Here is a 21,135-nt window from a genome sequence, read left to right on the forward strand (position 1 = left end):
GAAGAAAAAGTAGAGCAAGGTACGATGGCTTGGGAATGCTGAATGGGTTGAGTGTATAGGACACAAAATTAAACAGGGTGGTGAGCAGTCCTCACTGGGAAGGTGAAATAAGGTAAGTGAGACAGTCAAGTGCAAAAAGGGCAGAAGTCTCAAGCTAGGCATATATATGGCATTACTGAGGAACAGTAAGGAGACCAGTGTGTCCACACTACCTCCCCTAAATATCTCTTATATATCTATATTGTAATAACTTCTTTTTAAGTCTATTCAAAGACTAGACTGTAAGTTCCACTAAGTCAGAGACCATGTTTTCTCTTCTTAATATCATCAATACTACACAGAGTACCAGATACACAGTAGACACCCATTAACCATTTGGTGTATTAAGAAAATAAGTGATGAGAAGAACCAGAAAAGTTTTCTGAGGCAACTGGTAACTAAAGCTCAGAAAAATAAGATTAGAACTAGAAGCCAGAAAAGAATTAAATGACTGAAATGACAATATAATAAAGCCAAAAGAAAAGTTAGTAAATAAAATCTAGACAAAATCCCAAAGGTAAAAGTATTAGGCCATAATTGTATTTAAAGTAACAAAATAAATTTTAATATAATAAAAATCTTTAAGTAACTAAATGTGCATTCATTCCATCTGGTGTTTAATAAAATATACTGTGATATAACCTGTCTATAGGTTCAGATCCAGGTTCCTTACTAAAACATTTTATCTACTACAGACTGCATATTCTTGTACTAAAACATGTGCAGAAAGCTTCTTATACAGTGGTCACGTTGATTTTAAAAATCATAGACTTAAAGGCTGATGGAGTTTAAAGGCAATTCAGAGACCATTTGCTCCACTGCTCTCATCTCAGAGTGACAAGGTGAGGGCTAGAGGACTGAAAGAGCCTGTCAAAGGTCAGAGCAAGTTAGTGATATACTTGCTTGGTATAATATTCTGTTTATGAGTAGATATCAAAATGATTTATATGACTTCTTAAGTATTAAAAGAAGTACTATGACTACCATACTACTTCAAGAAAAATGACAGGATCGATGTACTATATTCCTGAGCTAGGTAAAAAATAAAATCGTTTTAAAATTATATATTTAAAATAACAAACTGAAATTCCATCTAAGAAAAATCTAAATGAACAAAAGTAGAATTAAATAATAAAATAAGAATTTGCTCTGGTTGTTCCTGCTTAACAGTAAGTATTGGCATTCACACCCTGTAGTCCCTAAAACTAATACACTCCCCCAAATAATATCAAAAGTCCGTATCTAATTATCCTTAGGTTGTCTCATTAATCAAATAAAAATTCCACTAACAGAACAGGGATTATTTTTATAATCAATATTAATATGATTACAAACTATATTTTGCACATTTAAAGATAAAATAATTATTAGTCCATTGTATATTTCAACATATTAAGTCTCGAATCACTAATCTGAAATTAAAGAAAAAAATCTTAGAGCATTAATAACCCCACACCTGAAAGACTTACCATTTTATCTAGATGTTCAATGGATCTATAAATCTCCCCCTGGGATTCATCATAGTAACTGTAACGGAACCTTTGACCTTGAAACAAATATCATGTACAAAATAAAATAGGGAAAAATTAGAAGCTAAAAAGAAAGCAAGCGCTTACCAAATAATTTCACTTCTCAAGGAAGGCAAAGCACAGCTTAAGCCTTTGAGAGAATCATTCCCAAGAGCCCTTGCACATAAAAATAAAAGGCATATTTGGGAAGGTAATAAAGAAATGATTATCACCAGTGTTTTATGATGTTAAAAACTATTTCAAATTGTAAAACCTTATAGTCACGAGCAATTCAAAAGACTAAGGAAACAAAACAGCTAAAAGTTAGAAGCATTGTTAAATATATTGTATCAGTCTATAATGGAGAGTAAACCCAAAGAAAATGATGCACGGAAATCTGGTTTAAGGAACCTCTCAATGTAACAAGTCAATGAAAGTGAGCTTCTGCTGTACAAATGCAAAGATTTGATCTCTATTACAGGAAGAAAAAAAAAGTGTAGATCAGAGATATGTGTGGCTTATGTGATTTTTATGACCTCAAAAAATTTTATCTCATTTTCGCAAAACTTTCTACTTGGAAAAGGATCAGTACAAGTGCCTTAAAATAGGATTCACAACAGAATAAAATAAACAGTCAACAAGGGTAAAAGCACAGGACACTCAGTGTTTAGCTGTTGTCCAAACAGAGGGTAAAATGGAAGAAGCTCAAAAAGAAGACAGAAAACAAGACTGAGGAAATAAATTTTGCTTCCTACTAAAGTCATAGGAAAACCAAGGCAACATATTCTAAACCCACATAACTAGTTGTGGATTGTTCTTACAATAATTATGTTGCATCTACATCTTTCGTTCAGCAACACCTTCATTTCCAAGCACTCGTTTTATATTTCCTTATTTTAAAAGATTCACCGAAATGCGTTTCTGAAGGTATCACAGCGCACCGCTCCTGTGCGCACCCACTGTGCGTCTGTGCTTCACTTTCAGAGCAGTTCACACATCCAATTATTATCCTCCCCCTGAGTAGATAGATTTCTTAGGCTGGACAATTAAAATTTTTAAGTTTTCTGTTTATCTTGCTAAAAAATACCATCTTATAAATAGTGAGCAGTGCAAAATTATAAAACCCTTTTAATGTCTTTTTTTAAAAAAAAAAACACAGACATCACGTTCCTTAAAGCTTCATTTACTTGTTGATGCCCATCATCTCTGATGCTCACCTTTCTACAATATACATGTTTCCTTATCTGTCACATTTTAACTTTTCACATTTATTACCGTGTACAATTACTCAATGTGGCAGTTCTTATTTTCCCCCAAGAGCCATTATTAAGTCAATATTGCATCTTACATGATATCCTAGAATCAAGCAATAGGTTCTGAGACAATCATCTGCTTTCTGAATATAAAAACCTTTTTTGTAAAAACTGAGATCCACTGTAGTCCTTGCACTAAAAAAAAAACCTTAAACAGTAACACTTCATCACTCAATGCCTCTATATTAAATAATTCATCAGACATTTCTTTCAAACTTTAGGATTAAGTATAGATGTGTTTTTTTTAAAGAATTTGTGAAATTCTTCTACCTAATAATTAAAACTACATAATTTACCCCATTTCTCCTATTTGCCAGGTGACTGTCAGAAGGCTCAAAGACAAATCTAAAGTCTGTCACAATAATTTATGAACTCAAATCATTGGTATTAAATGTCTAATTCAATTTCAAGTTCTTTTGGAAAAGCTGCTCAAAATCTTTAAATGAACAATTAAATGAATAATCTTAGACAAGGAAATTCTGACTCAATGTCACTGTAGTAAGAGTAATATCCTTGTAAGAAATCAAAACAAGCCCAGCTGGGCGTGGCTCAGCGGATGAGTGTTGACCTAGGATCCAGGCGATTGGGGTTCAATTCCTGGTCAGGGCACATGCCCGGGTTGCAGGCTCGATCCCCAGTCAGGGGCGTGCAGGAGGCAGCCAATCAATGACTCTATCGTTGATGCTTCTATCTCCCTCTCCCTTCCTCTCTCTGAAATCAATAAAGATATATTTTTTAAAAAAAAAAAAAGAAAGAAATCAAAACAAATATTCTTGGAAGCTGAACTGCTTCAGGTGTATACTAATGCATTCTTTGTTCTTGCTTCTGGAGAGAGCTGTTAACTTCAGCTGCCCAATAATCCCTGTGACCAGGACATAACTGCTTTTCTGAAGACTCCTACTCTTGGGTGCAGAGAAAAATGCATGTACTTTGTGACTGTCATTTGCTACTCAAAAGTCTGTTTTGCTTATTTTCAAGTTCAGAGCTACTATTCAAATGGTTGAAGGTGACCAAACCTATCTCAATCCTAAGTGAAAAATGTAACTATATTTTAAAATGCTGTTTTGTTCATACGGACTATTTTAAAGGTAAGTTTCACTTCAAAACTACTTCTGAAGTAGAAGTGTATAGAATGTTTGAAACTTTAAAATACTAAATCAACATGCAATTTAATAAAAGTACACAGAAAAATCAATGAGTCAGTGTTTAATATTTTGCTATATACTTTTTGCTACTCTTTAGTAGCCACTTTGCATTTAGTAGTTAAAGAACTGAGCAGAAATATTTGACAAGCTCTAAAGAATCTCTTTTAAGCTAAATCCACACTATATATAGCTACTACATTAAAAAAAATCTTACTTATAACAGCTCAAACTCTCTCACAACAAAATTTTTAAATTGTATGAATATTTAAAAAGTACTTCATTAATTCACTCTGGTCAATATACATACAGAAAGCATCTAATTTAAAGTAAATAACTGGCACCGGCTGGTGTGGCTCAGTTGCTTGAGCATCGCCCCTTGCACCGAGAGGTTGCTGGTTTGATTGGCCAGAGCACAGGTCTGGATTTTGGGCTTGATCGCCAGCAGGGGGCATGCAGGAGGCAGCCGATCGATGTTTCTCTCCCTCTCCCTTCCTCTTTCTCTCTCAAGTCAATAAAAACATATTTAAAAAAATAATAAAGTAAATAACTTCCATCATCCTAGCCTGTGTGTGTGTGTGTGTGTGTGTGTGTGTGTGTGTGTGTGCGCGCATGCACGTGCTAATACACTCTCAATTTTAAACACCGCTTGGAATTTGAGTTCAAAAGGTCTTTTTGGTTTCTAATTACTAAAAAAATAAGTTTATCGAGATTTTATTTAATAAGAAGTAAATGACAACACCAGCACAATACCCTGATCATAAATATCCTTTAATGAAATATTTATAGTTGATTTATAATACAGAAGTTCACGTACCTTAAAAGTGGCCTTGTTTTGTTTTAGAATATTGCTAACATTCAGTGAAGCCCACCCACCTACCCTGCACAGATACAGCTGCCTATGGCCTGGAGAACTGGGCTGTGCACTTTCGTAAGTATGAGTAACGCATATTACATAGTAAGAGAAAATTACTTACCTGAAACTTATCCTTTCAGAAGGTACACTGGGAAAATGGATTCTTTGAGCCCCTGTTTCAACTCCAAGTATGAGCTTTCTAGCTTTAAGAGCCATTGACACTGCCCCTAGGGCAGCACAAGCTTTGGAACTCCCCTAGTGAGTATGTCAGTAGTTTCTTCAGGTGCCTTCCCTCAGTTCTTTTCAAATTCAAAAGGTGAGAGAAAAAATAACCCAAGAAAAAAAGTCCTGTAAAGCAGAAACCTTACTCTTTGAGGGAAGGAGGGTAGCTCATTTGTGAATCCATTCCAGAGCACGCTTTCTGAGAAAAAGAAATACAGGTAAGTAATTTTCCCATCTCCAAAGGTGACTGGTGATTAATGGGTGGATTCACAGAGTGTGGAGAATAAGCTCCAGGGATGTCTGTTTAACACACAACAGTCAACTAATGAGGACAAACAGAACAATGAATGGTACGAGAACCAACACTGCTTTTTCAGTACCTCGAAACAAAAAGTAAAAAGAATATTATATACCTCAACATTAAGCTATAAACTGTATTGTGGAATTAAACAATGAGTTTGTAAAGTTGATCTGTAAAGCCCTCAAAAGATCAGTTAATAAGACAGACTTTCAGACATATGTCCAGTGAAAATTACACTGTTATATATTCACTTAATCACTTTATGTTTGTATGTTTAAATGTTTTAAAATACTTTAGTTAAACCTCAGAACCTATGAGGTAGATTGCCAAGGGCCTAAAACTGGGGACACTCATAACCGAAATCAGTATCAAAGGGGGGAAAAATGTATTTCACAAAGGAAATATATTCCGAATAGCATCAAATAAGGTAATCATTTTTATAAGCAAAATACTACAGTCCTTTCATTCTGAAATCTTAGTTATTATGTAAAAGTATTAGCCTTCTCTCAGACTTGCAAAAGGTAAAAACCTAAATATGAAATCTGTACTGTATAAATATCAAAGCTAGGATAAGATATATTTCAGGAATTAGCTAACTTACACTCAAACTAAGTTAAATATTTACCAAATAGTAATACTCTCATAACCCAAGAGACTGACAACAGAAAGGAAGAAGAGTATGTATAAATAACCACTTCTTAATACATATTAAAGTAGAAATCTGAATATAAAGATATAAATATTTAGGATACTACCATTTTTAATAGGTGGCACTTATTTATGAGAAAGAAATTATGTAAACCTAGGCAAATGTAAAAATCCTAAATTGCTAAAGTCACAGAAGTAAATTTTATTCATATTTTAACAAAATAATTTATCATAAATATTTACCACATATTTATTGAAACTGATTTGTACTTAAAACCACCATAAGACGAAAATTAAATAAAAGCATGAATCCACCTTTAAATAATCAATTTCTGTTAGATCCAGTTTCACTTAGAAACTTCTTTAAAGTTAACTGAAAATTGTTAATTAAAGTTGTTAATAATCTAAATTTGGAAATACAAATTTCAGGGAGGTCAGAAACACACAAATATTAACAGTATATATAGCGAAGAGTAAAAATGAAACTTAGGAAAATGAAATGAAAATCCTACTAATTACAAAACTAAAATAGATCCAGACAAAATTCTTTTTTTATAGAGCTATCCTACAGGATGTGGAACTTGGTAAGTACACAAAGTACTGGGACAACATCATTTAACCAAATACTAGCGGCAAATGTCCTTTCACTTATGTCACTCTTCCTGATAGTAACAGGAGAGATGAAAAGGGGTGGGATCATTATAAGCATTATCGGGGAAACATTATCCTATTGGGCCGGCTCAAGATGAGATAAAAGGCAAGAGCTGAAATGCAGGGTTTTTGTGGGGGAATTCAAATGAGGGGATAGAAAGGGCACGACCCAATCTAGTTCCCCACTCTTCTTTAGCTTGTCTCACCCAAGAAGAAAACTACAGAGTATTTTAGTCTTTCTACTTTTTATCTCTCTTAACATCTCTTTCAAGTCTGAATAAAGCTAACTGGGATCTGAAAGATGAACATCTTTAAAGCAAAATACACTTTATAAAAAGGAAGTCATTCCCCGCTTGGCATGGGTCAGCGGTTGAGCGTCCACCCGTGTACCAGGAGGTCACGGTCAGGGCACATGCTGGGATTTCAGGCTTGATCCCCATTGGGGGGGTGGGGGGGCTTGCAAGAGGCAGCCAATCAATGACTCTCTCATTGATGTTTCTTTCTCTCTCCCTCTCTCTGAAATCAATAAAAACATTTTTTTAAAAAAAAACAAAAAAAGGAAGTCATTCATGTAAATGGACATTAGCTAACAAAAAGTCAGTAAGGCAAAATTCTTCCAACTACATATAGGTCTCCCAACTGTCTCTATCACCAAGGTTCTCACTTTATTTTCACAGAAGTGGATAATATATAAAGAGAAACAATGACCAGAAATGAAAAATGTCACTGCTCTAATATATTATTCAACAAAACCAAAAAAATTCCACTGTATGTATCTAATTTTATCAACTGTACCATAATCCATTAAGTTCTTTTCTTTAAAAAAAAAAAAAAGAAGAAGAAAAAAAAAGCTATTTAGAAATGTGGAATGTGTCAAGAGCCTAACACAAGAAACTTGTTAAAGTCTCTAAGCACTTGAGGAACAGAATGCTTCCTGTGGAGGGATTTAGAATTCAATGTTATTACTTTGGCATGGTAAAATCAAACCATATATTATCTTTAAAAAAAGAAGAAGAAACCACTACATATTACCTTCATGAGAAAAGCTAGATTTTTGAGATGGGACTATAACATTCATTAATTTAGGAAAGATGACTAATGCCACTAAAGCATGAATTTGAGAAATATGAAACAATTTCTAGGACAGTTTAATCCGTATGTAGTCAATGATTCCTATTATTTCAACAGGCATGTTAAAGAGAAAATAAATCTTACTTTACAAAAATAACAGTTACTACTGCTATTGTAGGAAGGAGACTACCAATTGTGGAATAGCATCCATGCAACACCTTCAACTTACCCCCAAACCTCAATCAAATTTCCTAAAAAGAATTAGTACAGTGCTTTCCCTAAGTACAAAGTAAGCACTTAATGAATATTGTTAGTGATAGTAACACTGAAAAAACAAACAGCTGGAAAAGTTCTATTACTTAACCACCAGGTATAAATAAGTATAAGTATGTTTTAGTCTATGTTTAGCTTCCGATAGCTAACATATCACTAGAAAATCCTATCTTACAATTCAAATACCAAAATTTTCAAAAAATCAGGAGATCAAATGACCTAAATAATTTTCTGAGAATCTAGGTAGAATGTAAAAAATTCATTTTTCTCTTATTGTACTTAAATATAGTAGTGTAGTAGGGTTTGTTTACTTTCTAATTCATTAATGAGGTAAAAAGGATGATACCATGGAAAAGTAAATATTAAGATGTCCACTGATGTTTTATATGGATTTATTGTGGTTGCACATGGTGCAGACCTGGAAGAGCTTAGACTCTGAAAAACTGTATCACGAAAACCAGTTATTTAAATCACAGAGTGATTTGAAGTGATTCATAAGTGCCTTAAAAGTGAAGATCGAGAGAGCACATGCTTCAGGAATTTTTAATTTCTAAAGCATTATTACAATGCAAATTTATAAGATGAAAGAAAAACAGCCCTTTTTTTTCAATATGATACACCTTAATTTTTAAGATCAACTATTACTAAACTTCAGAATTCCCAAGAAACTCTTTTTAAGCATCTACCTAGCCCTCAGATATAAGTAATATACTTATATCCATAAAAAGTAACTTCTGCCAATGGTAGCCAATAGAATTTGTTATTAAGAACCCCGAGAGCCTCTGAGGAAGTTTGGCAAAGCAGCCCAGCTACCTGCGTACCCTAAACCAGGGCTTTCAACCTCAGCACTATTGATATTGTGGGAGGGATAATTCTTTGATGCAGGAGGCTTTCCTGTGCATAATAGGGTGTTTGTTTAGCAGCTTCCCTCAACTGTATTCACTAGATGCCAATAGCATCCCCAGGTCCCACGCCACCCCAGTTGTGATCAAAAATGTCTCTAGGCATTTCCAAATGTCTCCTGGAGAACAATCGCCTCAGTTGACAAATTAATGCCTTAAACAAAAATACTTATCTATACCATTAGGAAGGATGGTTCTCTTGAACTGAAATCTCAAGGCCACTCATAGCACAACATAAGAGAAGAAAAGTCCAGTCTAAATAGGCCAGATAAATGTTAAATCAACTCTAGCAATCAATGGATAAGATGTGAAAAGCCAGGGCTCCCTATATACCACTGAGGATGTTTTTCTGGCCATTCAAGCACTCCACCTTAAAATTTATGCTCTTGTGCCTTATGTTTTCTCTATAATCAAAGACATAACTGAAGGATGAACAGATACTGGCACCTTTTAACCAATGAACACACGAGTCAAAGAGATGTTCTACAAGGAACAGAGGTTCAGAAATATTCTAGAACAGTAAATGAGAGAAAATTTTGTCCACAAAGAATTCGAAAATTAAAATTTACTAAAAGAGGCATCCACAAATGTCACTTTATGATCTATTCACTGTGAAACTTCCTTATTCTTTTAATTCACAATAATAACAAAAATCGCTTAGGAGTCCTTACCCTTATGAACCATTACCAATGAAAACCACAGTGCTAATAGCCAATGTGTTACAATCTTTGGAGGGTATCTCTAAACTGATGGCAATTATGGGCAAAAATTAAGCATCAAAGGAGAAAGGAGAAAGAAGAAAGAAGGGAAGGGAGGAGAGGAAAGGAAAGGAAAGGAAAGGAAAGGAAAGGGAAAGGAGGGAGGGAGGGAGGGAGGGAGGGAGGGAGGGAGGGAGGGAGGGAGGGAGGGAGGGAGGGAGGGAGGGAGGGAGGGAGGGAGAGAGAGAGAAAGAAAGAAAGGCTAATTACAAAACAGAAATGTGGAAAAGGACTGCCATCGCACACAGTGCTCTTCTATGTTCTAAACAAGAAAACTTGTTTTATCCACCAAAAAAACAACTTCGGGCATCTACCACACAACTCTACCTGGAAATGGGGTTAACAGATCGTGACTCCCTCTAATGTTAAGTGTCTGAGCAAGGATGCCCTCACAGTGTGAATCCAATTATACCAGTCGCCTTTGGAAATGTATCCATAAACCACTATTATAATCTGATCCTTTTTAAATGACCAAAAGACTTTTTCTTCACTTTTAAACATTGCTGCTAAAAGTAAAGCTTTCCAAGGAAAGTAATAAAGAACTGAAACTCAGAGCTTAGAATGAAAAGATACCTTTAATCATAGTATATAATAGCTACCATGATATGTTAAAATCTAGGACTTACCCCAATGGCAGAAATCAGAAGAAACCACAAAGAGATTACTAGGATCCGCTAGATATTTACTGAAGAGTTTTCCGAATTCCTGTTCTTTTGACTCACTCAGAGCTCCAACCAGTACAGGAATAATGGTAAACTCATCCTTATGGCTTAAAGAAAACAGAAAAAAAAAGGTCACTTAAAAAGAATCAAAATAGTTTCCAATGTGTTTGCACTAAAAAGTGGAACATTTATTAATAGTGGTAAAGATAATACACATAATATTGTTGAGTTCTTAAAAATCTGTAAGTTAAATGCATAAAGAAGACCATTTAAAAATATGAGGTACAAAAAATGAAAGGTACAGAATACTCAAAATATCCAGTTAAATTACAGAAATGTACAATACTTCTTTAGGTAAACAAAGCTATTTTACTACCAGGTAGAATAATATCCTCAAAAATAAAAATAAGCCCATCAGACAGTTACCAAGTCAAGTCTTCTTATATATCCATCAAAGCTAGAATCATCTGCCCAATCCTTCTGCAATTTTAAAGGAACACCTATTTTAATCCTTTCCTATTATTACTACCACCATTTCTGGCACTTGTTCTATAAACCTGCCAAGTGAGACCTACAATACTTAATATTGGCTCCCATAAGATTCACCAACTACACTTACACCTATACTAATAAACAGAAGACAGTCTGAAGGTACAACTCAATTTTACTGGCATCTAGGGTGAACGTAGAACTCAAGAAAGCAGTTACTCATTTCTAGCAGCAAGAGAAAGACGCCACGCCCCCCAGTGTTTGCGTGACAGCCACAGGCCCTTCTTCACTCCATGACTGACAGGATTATGGAAAAGGAGCATAGCAGACTAATAAAGAAACAGTATAATGGGCTACAGAAATAGGTGTTTATCCACAACCTTTTAAAATGGTCATTGTAGTGAAATTTTACTTACACATATTCAATATTACTTATATTCTAAATGATCTCAGATTTGGAATTTTAGAAGAATGAAATCATGTTTGTCTGACTTGTTCTGAACAGGACTTAAGCCCCGGGGGTGGGGGGGTTACCATTATAATAAATGCTTTTTAATGTGATAATCTGAAACTTTACTGATGTAGGACAAACAGAATTCATAAAAGAGTTCTTTAAAATACTAAGTTTAAGTATTCCCAAAATAAATGTTACCCCAGCTTCATAAAGCTAAATTCAGGGCACCCAAGCGCCTCCCCCATAAAGGCCCCCTTACCCTTGTCAATTGCGAAATAAACAGATCATACAGATCTCCAGTCCCTCTGCAATGCAGGGGCTTCTTAGGCAGAATCTGCATCTATGGAGTAAGAAAAAAAGAGGAAGCTGGCAGAGGAAGCTGCCATGGGGTATTTCTCTGACTCTTACCACTTTGCTTAACAACTGCATGAGGGAATAGGGGGCTCTTCAATTAACTCAGGAGTGATTATAATTTCAAAGAAAAGAACTGAGCTCTAGTAAAAATTCAAGAAGATTATTACGACCTGTTCTAACTCCAAGTACCATCTACATAAATAAATACACTAAGATCATCAAAGAGTTTGCAAGTAATTATGACATGGTAGGAAAGCAGTTATATAGAGTATAAAAAACAAGAAGTCAGAAGAAATGGGTTCAAGGATTATCTCTAGCACATACAAATGTTGCAAGCATGGCTAAATTACTAACCTAAAACTTTCCGTATCTGTAAAATGATCATAATTACAACACCTAATTCATAAAGTGAGGAATACTACAGAAGTACTTTGTCAACAATAGTTGGCTTACTCTGAATAACACACATCTACCTTCCACAAGAGCCACCAAACCATTCAATTAACCTGTCTGAGCTTGCAAATCTATCTACACAGAGGTAAAAGTCTCATACCACTTAGAAATCTAAGCTTTGATTCAAGATTTATCCAACCACCCCTCTGTCATTTCCCTTTTTACACAATTATGCATAGCCAGAATATATAAAATCTCTTACAACTCAGTAAAAAGACAAACTATCAAATTAAAACTAGGGCAAAATATATGAATAGTCTTTTCACAAAAGAAGATACACAAATGACTACTAATCACATGAAAAGTTGCTCAACATCATGAGTCATAAGAGAGATGCAAAGTAATACCAAAATGAGGTTACATTACACATCTATCAGAATGGTTATAATTGAAAACATTGATAACAGGTACTGGCCAGAATGCAGAGAAACTGAAACCCTCAGGCATTGCTCCTGGAATATGAAATGGTGCCGTCACTGTGGCACAGTTTGGCAGTTTCCGAAAGAATTACAAAATAGGCTTGTCATGACCCAGCAATTCCATTCCTAACCACCTAGTCAAAAGAAATGAAAACATATGTTCCCATGAAGTCTTTGTACAAAAATGTTTATAACATCATTTCTAAGAGCCAAAAATGGAAATGACTCAAATGTCCATCAAATGGTGAGTGGATAAGCAAAATGTGGTATATTCATATAATGTTATAACTATTTGGCAATAGAAAAGAATGAACTACTACTGGTACATGCTACAACATGGATGAATCGCAAAAACAGTATGCTAAGCAAAAAGGGACAAACACAGATGACTACATCTTGTATGATCCCACTGATATGACATTTCCAGAAAATGCAAATCTATAGGGACATACAGCAGATAAATGGTTGCCTGAGATTGAGCGTAGAAGCAAGAATTTGCCCCCAAATAAATACAAGGTATCTTTCTTGGGTGATAAAATGTTCTAAAACTAGACTGTCTAGTAGTTGCACAACTTTCTGAATTTACTAAAAACCACTGAGTTGCACTTTTAGGTGGGTGAGTTTCACAGCGTGTAAATCACACTTCAGTAAAGCCACTTAGAAGACCCATCTTCGCCACTGCAAGCTGTGCTGTCCGCGGCAGGCTACTGAGAACTATCCAAAGCCTCCATTCTGTCATCACCAAAAACAGAGTTGATAATGTTCACGACAACACTCTCATGAGCTCTTTAGAAATACAGAGGAAAGTTTTATCCCTTCTTTTTCTGTCCTATATCTTACACCATGCAACAGAAATTTAGTATATCTAAGATGTGAAACAGACTAAAAAGAACTGATATCCCAAATCAACAGTGGAACACTCTCTTTAAAAACAAACAACATCCTTTTATCATCAAAGCTCCTAATGGCACAGAGCATGAAAAGTCTAAATTCTAATGTAAAAATTCTAATATAAAAACGTGAATTCTACAGTTAATGTATAGTTAATTCTACATTGCATATTTGAAAGTTGCTAGCAGATCTTAAAAGTCCTCATGACAAAGAAAAAAATATGGATTCTATTTAAGCATTCTAAGTTGATAAGAAAGTAATTTAACTGCCAGTGTTTTTACTTAATTAGCAGTACGTAAATAATTTAAATCTTAAAATGATGACACTTTAAGCTAGATGAAGTACGGTAGACTAACAGTTATTTGCTTAGTCTTCTTCTGGAATTAATTGGATATCTGTCCCCTGAACAACATTAATATGAGAATTTTCTCCATACAAATTCTTCCAATTCCCTAATGATTTTAGAAGCAGTCCAGAGCTTCTGATGTGAGAATTAAACAAATCATAGCAAAGCCAGTACGAAGAAAAATTATCCTTAATCCCTAAAGGTGCTAAAGCTGTTGCCACAATAATACCATTATATGATTTATTCTCTTTTCATTTTAGATAGAAAATATTCTCAAGGGGAGAAAGAGGGTAAAACATATGTAGATAAAAATAAATGCCTTACACTACACCTTATCCACCCTTTTCATGGTCATAGAAATTGAAAATGCTCCATTACGACAAAAATGTCTCAGGTCCTCCCTGTTCTGTAATTCTAAGTAATCTCTTACTGACGATGTCCAGGTATACATCAAAGCGTACATCTGTATCAAAGCGTATACAGAAAAGGGAAATGCAGAAACATATAAAGAAAATCCATGTTTGTTCTAAAAATCTCAGTAAATGACAACAAAAAAAGATTTAACTGCAAAACATATGCAGAAATGCACAAATAACCATGAGTATAAAAGCCACAGGATAAGAAGACATTTGAAAATGACACTGTTCTTGTGGCTGTCATTTAAGCTGGACAGAGGAAGAAAATCTCAGACTTTTTCTATGTCCAGAGACAAGCTGTTCTACTCTGTTAAAGAGGGCCTACACAAGGACAGATCTTACTTTTCCCTAACAGCGTCTAATATTTGAAGACCTTAATTCAGGCTACAATCAGAAAAGAAAGCAAAATCTTAAGAACTAATACAACCTACGCTGTAATAAGGGTTAAGACGGCACGTGAGTGAATCAAAAATTCAGAAAGTTGGAATGGCAATACAACCGCCTGGAACTGGGAAAGAGGAGTGGGAATTCTGCAGGCCAGTTAACATAGCAGGCCTGTTATGCAATCTTTAGAAGGGCCTGCTTGTAAGACTGTCCTTGGCTGACATCTGGGAACTTGACTTTTACAATGTTCCTTATGTTGATTAAGGCTGTTTTACCCCCTTGGGACACTGTACCAGATTGCCCAGACTGCTCATAAAAATGTGATTATGGCTAACACCTGCTTTCCCTCCGGAAGTCTAGCATTTCAGTAGTTGTTGCTAGTTATGCTGGCAGAAGAGTATCTACGTAAGCAGCCCCCCCAAAAAAACCTGGATTTTGAATCTTTTTTTTAAATATGTTTTTATAGATTTTTTCTTTAAGAGAAAGGAAGAGGGATGGAGGGAGAGAAAAAGAGAGAGAGAGAAGGGGGGGCAGGGAGAGGGAGAGAAGCATTGATGAGAGAGAGACACATCAACTGGTTGCCTCCCGAAGGTGCCCCAACAAACCCACAACCCAGGTACACGCCCTTGACCGGAAAGCGAACCCACGACCCTTTAGTGCACAGTCCGAAACTCTAACCACTGCGTCACACCGGCTAGGGCTACAGAGGGTCTTAAGGATGAGTGACAACAGGTGAGGACAGCATCAAGATGAGAACTAAGGTACCTCCGTAGACAACCACCGTCACAGCCCCGACGAGAAGTGGGGGAATCTTGGAGCCTTCAGCCTACGCCAACCTGCCTCAACAGGCAAATGAAACAGAAACAAGTTGTCACCGCTCACCCCTGACCAAATTTCTAGCCCACAGAATCATAAATAAACAAATAAGCTCTTTGAGGTGATCTGTCATGCTGCAATAAATGACTAAGCCAAAAAACAGTATTTGGAAAGGGTACTATTGTAACAGAAACCTAGAACATACAATATTGGCTTTCGACTCACAGAGGCAGGCAGAAAATGATACAGCAACCAAGGAGACTGGAAACTGGAAAGCAGTAAGGAAACTGCTATAGGAGGCTTGAAGAAAGGTGACCCGTACTACATACTGGCCGAACAATATGCATACTTGTCACATGAAGTAACTTAAAAGATTAAAAATATACCTAGTGAAACTGTAGAACTAGCTAAGAAGATCTCCAGATAATATATTCAAAGTGTCAATGATTTCTTTATAGCCAAGTCTGAGAAGGTATAAGAAGAAAAACATGAGCTAAACAATTGATTTTAAAGAGAGGAAGGAGGGGAGAGGGAGAGAGGGAGGGAGGAGAGAGAGAGAAAGAAAGAAACATCGATGTGAGAGAGAAACATCAATCGGCTGCCCCCCGCATGCGCCCCGACCAGGTATTGAACACGCAATCTATGTATGTGCCCTGACCAGCAATCGAACCTGCTACCTTTTGGTGTACGGGACAAAGCTCCAACCAACTGAGCCACAGTGGCCAAGGCACACATGCTTTACTTTGGAAATAATAACAAAAATGCTATTTTGTTAAAACCTCCTTAAAGACATTCCTGGCAGCTTACTGGTTCGTTGTACTGAAATCTATTAAGTCTGAAATATATATATATACTTTCTAATGACAAAACATGCAAACGTTTCAGCAAATAACAAAAGTTCTCTGATCCTATGTAGTTGAAGAAGGGAATGTTTCAATTACACTAATATTCCAAGAAAAAAACATCACATATTGCTTTAACAATTTCTGAAGAAACAGAATGTATTAAAATACAAGTAACCTAAAATTATACAGCTTTTAATTTAATATCACACAGATTTTTAGAAACTTCTTCAGACTTACATAGTTCCTCATAGTTATCAATGTGAACAGATATCAATAACATAAGACTGAGAGAAGTAAATATCAGAATTAAGAGTGTAAATGAGCCAAAAAGACTACAATAATGGAATAAAACCAACAAAATTACACATAAGTAATTGAGGAGATACATATATGTAGGGTTAAAAAGAAACCAACCAGAAAAGTACAAGTGGATAAAATAATCCAGTTTAACAATATGGAAAGGCCTTGGGTTTAGCTGACCACAGTACATTTGCCACAACAGCACAAAAAATGTTAATGTAATCTCTAATTTCATTAATGCAATTAACTAACAAATATATACTGAGAACCAAAAATGCACCACATACTCTACTAAGAGAATACAGTGATGAGATCCCAAGAAGGAATAATCTCATCATACTTAAAACTAGTCAAACTATATATGGAATATTAAGCCATATAAAGGAAAAGGTTGAAAAATGAGAGAAATGTGACCTACAAAGGGAAAACTTTCTAATTTGAATACTGACCTAAAAGTAAGCTCTTAAAACAATTCTTTTATTGTACCAAAATGAATTAATGGCTGCTATGGGACTGGCATTGTGCTAGGTCTGAGGTATAAGTGGAAAACAAAATAGATATTGTCCCTGTCCTCGCTCTACTAATAGTCTACTGAGTACCCTATCACTGGAAGACCGTTAGAAGACACCAAGTAATAATAATCTGTCAAGCATATTATGGACGAGATTCATGTACTTTGCGTAAGGCTAAAATGAATGACCTCCAATATTGTTCCCAAATCTAAAATTTTATTATTACTTACTCATGGCATCATACCATAAAACAATATAATTGTTATTTTAAGATAAATAAATGTCTAATGAGTAAAATAACAGGAAAACCAACACACACACACACACACACCACAGGTGGTGGTTGTTTTTTATATTTCCCCCTAATAAAACAACCAGTTCAATTCACATGTTCAGCTTTCACAGCCAAACTATTCAAAACCAACTTCAAGCCACATTAAGAAAATCCAACCTCGCCCAGCCAGGCGTTGCCCAGCGGTTGAGCATCGACCTAGGATCCAGGCGATCGGGGTTCGATTCCCGGTCAGGGCACATGCCCGAGTTGCGGGCTCCATCCCTGTAGGGGGTGTATAGGAGGCGGCCAATCAATGACTCTCTCATCATTGATGTTTCTATCTCTCTCTCTCCCTCTCCCTTCCTCTCTCTGAAATCAATAAAGATATATTTAAAAAAAAAAAAAAGAAAACCCAACCTCAAATTTTTATTTCATTTCCAATAAAAAATATTTTCCAGAACTGAGAGATTAATTTGCATTGTTTTAAGTCCCCCCCCTTAATTAATCTCCTTAGCCTAATGATTATCTTACCCTAGTTAAAATAATTCCAAAGAAATTAGTATCTATGATTTCTCTGGGATTTCTTAGATTAATCAATATACCTTTCCATGGCTTTAGCTGTATAAGGCAAATGCATTTCAATACTGTGTTCATCTTCATCTGTCTGCAGAGACATGCGTTCAAACATTCCTGTCTTCCATAGTTCTCCGTAAACTAAAAAGATTTCAAAATATAGTAAAACAAATATATTAATGTATATCTTTATCCTATGAGTCTCCACCCAGTAACACAGAACTGCATGCTTCAGCAAGAGACAGGCGCCCCATGTGATATTCTCCTTCATTTTTTCCTCCACTTTTATTTTTAAAAAAGAAAAAACTAAGTTTTAACATATCAGACAAAACAATAATATACGTAATAACTTACTCAGCATTTTTATGTTACATAGTTATATAGGTACTATTTTAAATTTTTCGTCAGTTCCTTTCATTATATCGCAAATCACCTCCAGGTCTAAGCCTTTCCTAACTTTAATCAGCACATGCTAACAAGAGCAAGGCTGATTACAACTCCTACTGAAATATGGGAAAACCACTGGTCCACCTACTCATGAAATTAATAATACAGTTTTTGCATTTTGCTTTGTTTTTCAATAAAATGTATAGGATTATTATTTCACACCTCAGCTTCTGGCCAAAGTAAGAACAGAAAATTCCCACCAAGAATGTTATTTGCCTCAATATTAAAAGTAAAGCTTGTAGGATAGACCAGAGCATAAATTTACCACAGTATCATGCCATAAATAATAGTAAAATGATCTAGTAATTCAGACCCTTCTGATGAATTATACTTAAAACTGAATACTGTACAGCAAGAAAATGATAAAATTTAATATGCAAAAGTGTATATATGAGTGTCTTTGTCTTATCATAGGACTGAACCAACATTTTTGTAACTACCTCGAAGAAATGGGCTTACCAGTATCAAAGAAAGAACCACAAATGGTACTAAGACTTTTTTCTACAAAAATATACCTGATTGAAAATCTTCCATCCCTTCTTTGGCAGGCTATCCAATACCAAAATTTTCTGAATGCCACAACAAAGCTTTAAAGTACACCCCATAAAACCAACCCAGAGAGTGACACTACGAATACTCCTGCTTTATTAATAAGATACATTCTAACAAACTGTTAATACTCCATGATACTAGTAAGTTTCTTAATTAACTTCCCCAAATTATGGAAATTTAGGCCTAAAAAATATGGGGAAAGAAGTGATCATTTTCCTTTGTAAATGGTTCCTTTCACACTACAGAAGCATATTTTGCAAAATTTCTTGGGATAAGCACTCAACCTACTTAAAATACAATTTGATGAACTAGAAGGATACATACCAAGTCCACAAATGTGGTTACTAGTGGAAACGTAAATTGAATTCAGATGAGGGGGAAATTTTGAGTCAATTGTGGACACTGATGAGTATTTGTAACACTATTTTCTATACTTTTCTGTATTTTTTAAATTATGCTCCCCCATCCTCCAAAAATAAGTCAAAAAGTTTTACTTTTTCCAAATATAAAATAATACCCAACTAAATTAGAAATGTGATTTCTGAAAGCGTATGGAAAAAGTAAATCAAATTAATAGGTATTTTTAAAATAAAATACACATAAGATTTATGTAACACCTTTCAGAATTTCACATCTATAGTCTCATTTTTTTCCCATAAAAATCATGTGAGAGGAAATAAAGGCATTATCACCATTATCTATTTACAGGGAGGAAAGTGATATACACAGAGGTAGACTAACCCACCTAGAATCTTTCATCCAGTTGTGATGGGAACCGATTTCTTGTCTCACAGTACAGTGAGTACATAGTACTTTCCTGAACATAAATGCCACCACTACAGTCTGGAGACTAGTGGATCTGACAGATTTTTGTGGCTGGCAAAAAAACTGTGGTTCTCTTTCAAGCATATAGAAGATTTCCTTTCTCTGTTTTTATTGTCGTAGATTAAGTACAACAAACTTTATTTTTAAAATTGAGATATTACTTTTGATATTCATATTTTTAAATTTTTTACATTAATTATAATTCCTATTTTAAAACCTTTAGCTGTTTTAAAGCTAGATGACTTCTATATACTTACTCTTTTGGTCAATACGGAGGTCATACAGAGGTGTCCTATATATATCCACACTGGAAAGTGCACATCGAGAGAGGGGCACATGGTGAGAAGGCCCAAGGATGAAAATCCTCCGGCTAGGAGATATACAACAAAGAACACAGAACAATTGCACTTCTACACAAATCTTATTAAATAAAAGAAAAAAAAAGAGTACATTTTTTAAATTACATGTAGTACTGTTTTCCTTGATTGATTTCATTGCCTACTGTCTGTTATGTGCTAAATTGCTGTCCCCTAAAATTCGTATGTTGAAGTCTCAGCCCCAGCACCTCAGAATGTAACAGTATCTGAAGATAAGGTCTTTAAGGAGTTGACTACGTTAAAATGAGGCCGTTAGAGTGAGGCCTGAATCCAGTATGATTGGTGTCCTTAAAGGAAGAGGAAGAGACACCAGGGGTGCACACGCACAGAGGTGACCCCATGAAGAGGCAGCAAGAGGGCACCCATCTGCAAGCCAAGGAGAGCCCCAGGAGAAACCAGCCCTGCCAGCACCGCTATCTTGAACTTTCAGACCCCAGAACTGTGAGAAAATAAATTTCTGTTGTTTCAGCTGCCCAGTTTGTGGTATTTTGTTATGGCAGCCCTAGCAAACTGATGTACCTACTAATGATTTGCTCCTCAGCTATTTAAGTTTACTTCTTTATCTGTCTTTATGTTGGAAGGTCTTTAAAAGAATCATGTTCAACACCTGGAAATATCAGTTACTAATTATCTACAGTAAACCAACCTGTTATGCTTAAAATCATGTGTGTATTTACAATGGCTAGAAAGTTTTCAATAACTATATTAATTCAATTTTAAACATTTCAGCTAGTAAATAAAATCTCAAAATTCTAATGCATTCAAAACTGGCCTTCTAAGGTCTAACACAACTTTAATAAAAACACATAATAGTACAGATTCTAAAAGTCCATGCAAAATGTCATTACAAAGAAGCCTTCTGATGAAGCTATTTTCACATGTCTCCCATGGCAGAGAAAAATGGCATCTTGTTGAGAATTCTGTACAATAAGCTTTCTCTGTTCCCATTTAAAGTAGAAGTCATTCTCCAAAACAAAGAAACTTGATGATGTGTTATCTGCACTGTAGGCTAAAGAAAAGAGCTGGGCTAAACTGTAGCTTAAATCTTTACAATCCTTTTAT

At 35.3% G+C, this 21,135-nt stretch overlaps 1 protein-coding gene across 5 annotated transcripts in view; it reads right to left on the bottom strand.

Moving 5' to 3' along the window:
- The window catches only part of MEMO1 (mediator of cell motility 1), an 83,219-nt gene that overhangs the window by 12,079 nt on the left and 50,005 nt on the right, over positions 1-21,135 (bottom strand). For 2 of the 5 annotated variants that reach the window (XM_081156237.1, XM_081156238.1), the window contains 3 exons: positions 19,954-20,066; positions 17,902-18,013; positions 1,509-1,585 (listed from right to left, as the gene is read on the bottom strand). In XM_081156237.1, the coding sequence (XP_081012363.1) occupies positions 1,509-1,585; positions 17,902-18,013; positions 19,954-20,066 (302 nt within the window). Of the gene's footprint in view, positions 1-1,508; positions 1,586-10,310; positions 10,454-17,901; positions 18,014-19,953; positions 20,067-21,135 lie in introns of all 5 variants that reach the window. The other 3 variants (XM_081156234.1, XM_081156235.1, XM_081156236.1) reach the window with 3 other exon arrangements.

This window comes from Miniopterus schreibersii (assembly GCF_964146895.1).
Source record: "Miniopterus schreibersii genome assembly, chromosome: 13".
Lineage (NCBI taxonomy): Eukaryota > Metazoa > Chordata > Mammalia > Chiroptera > Miniopteridae > Miniopterus > Miniopterus schreibersii.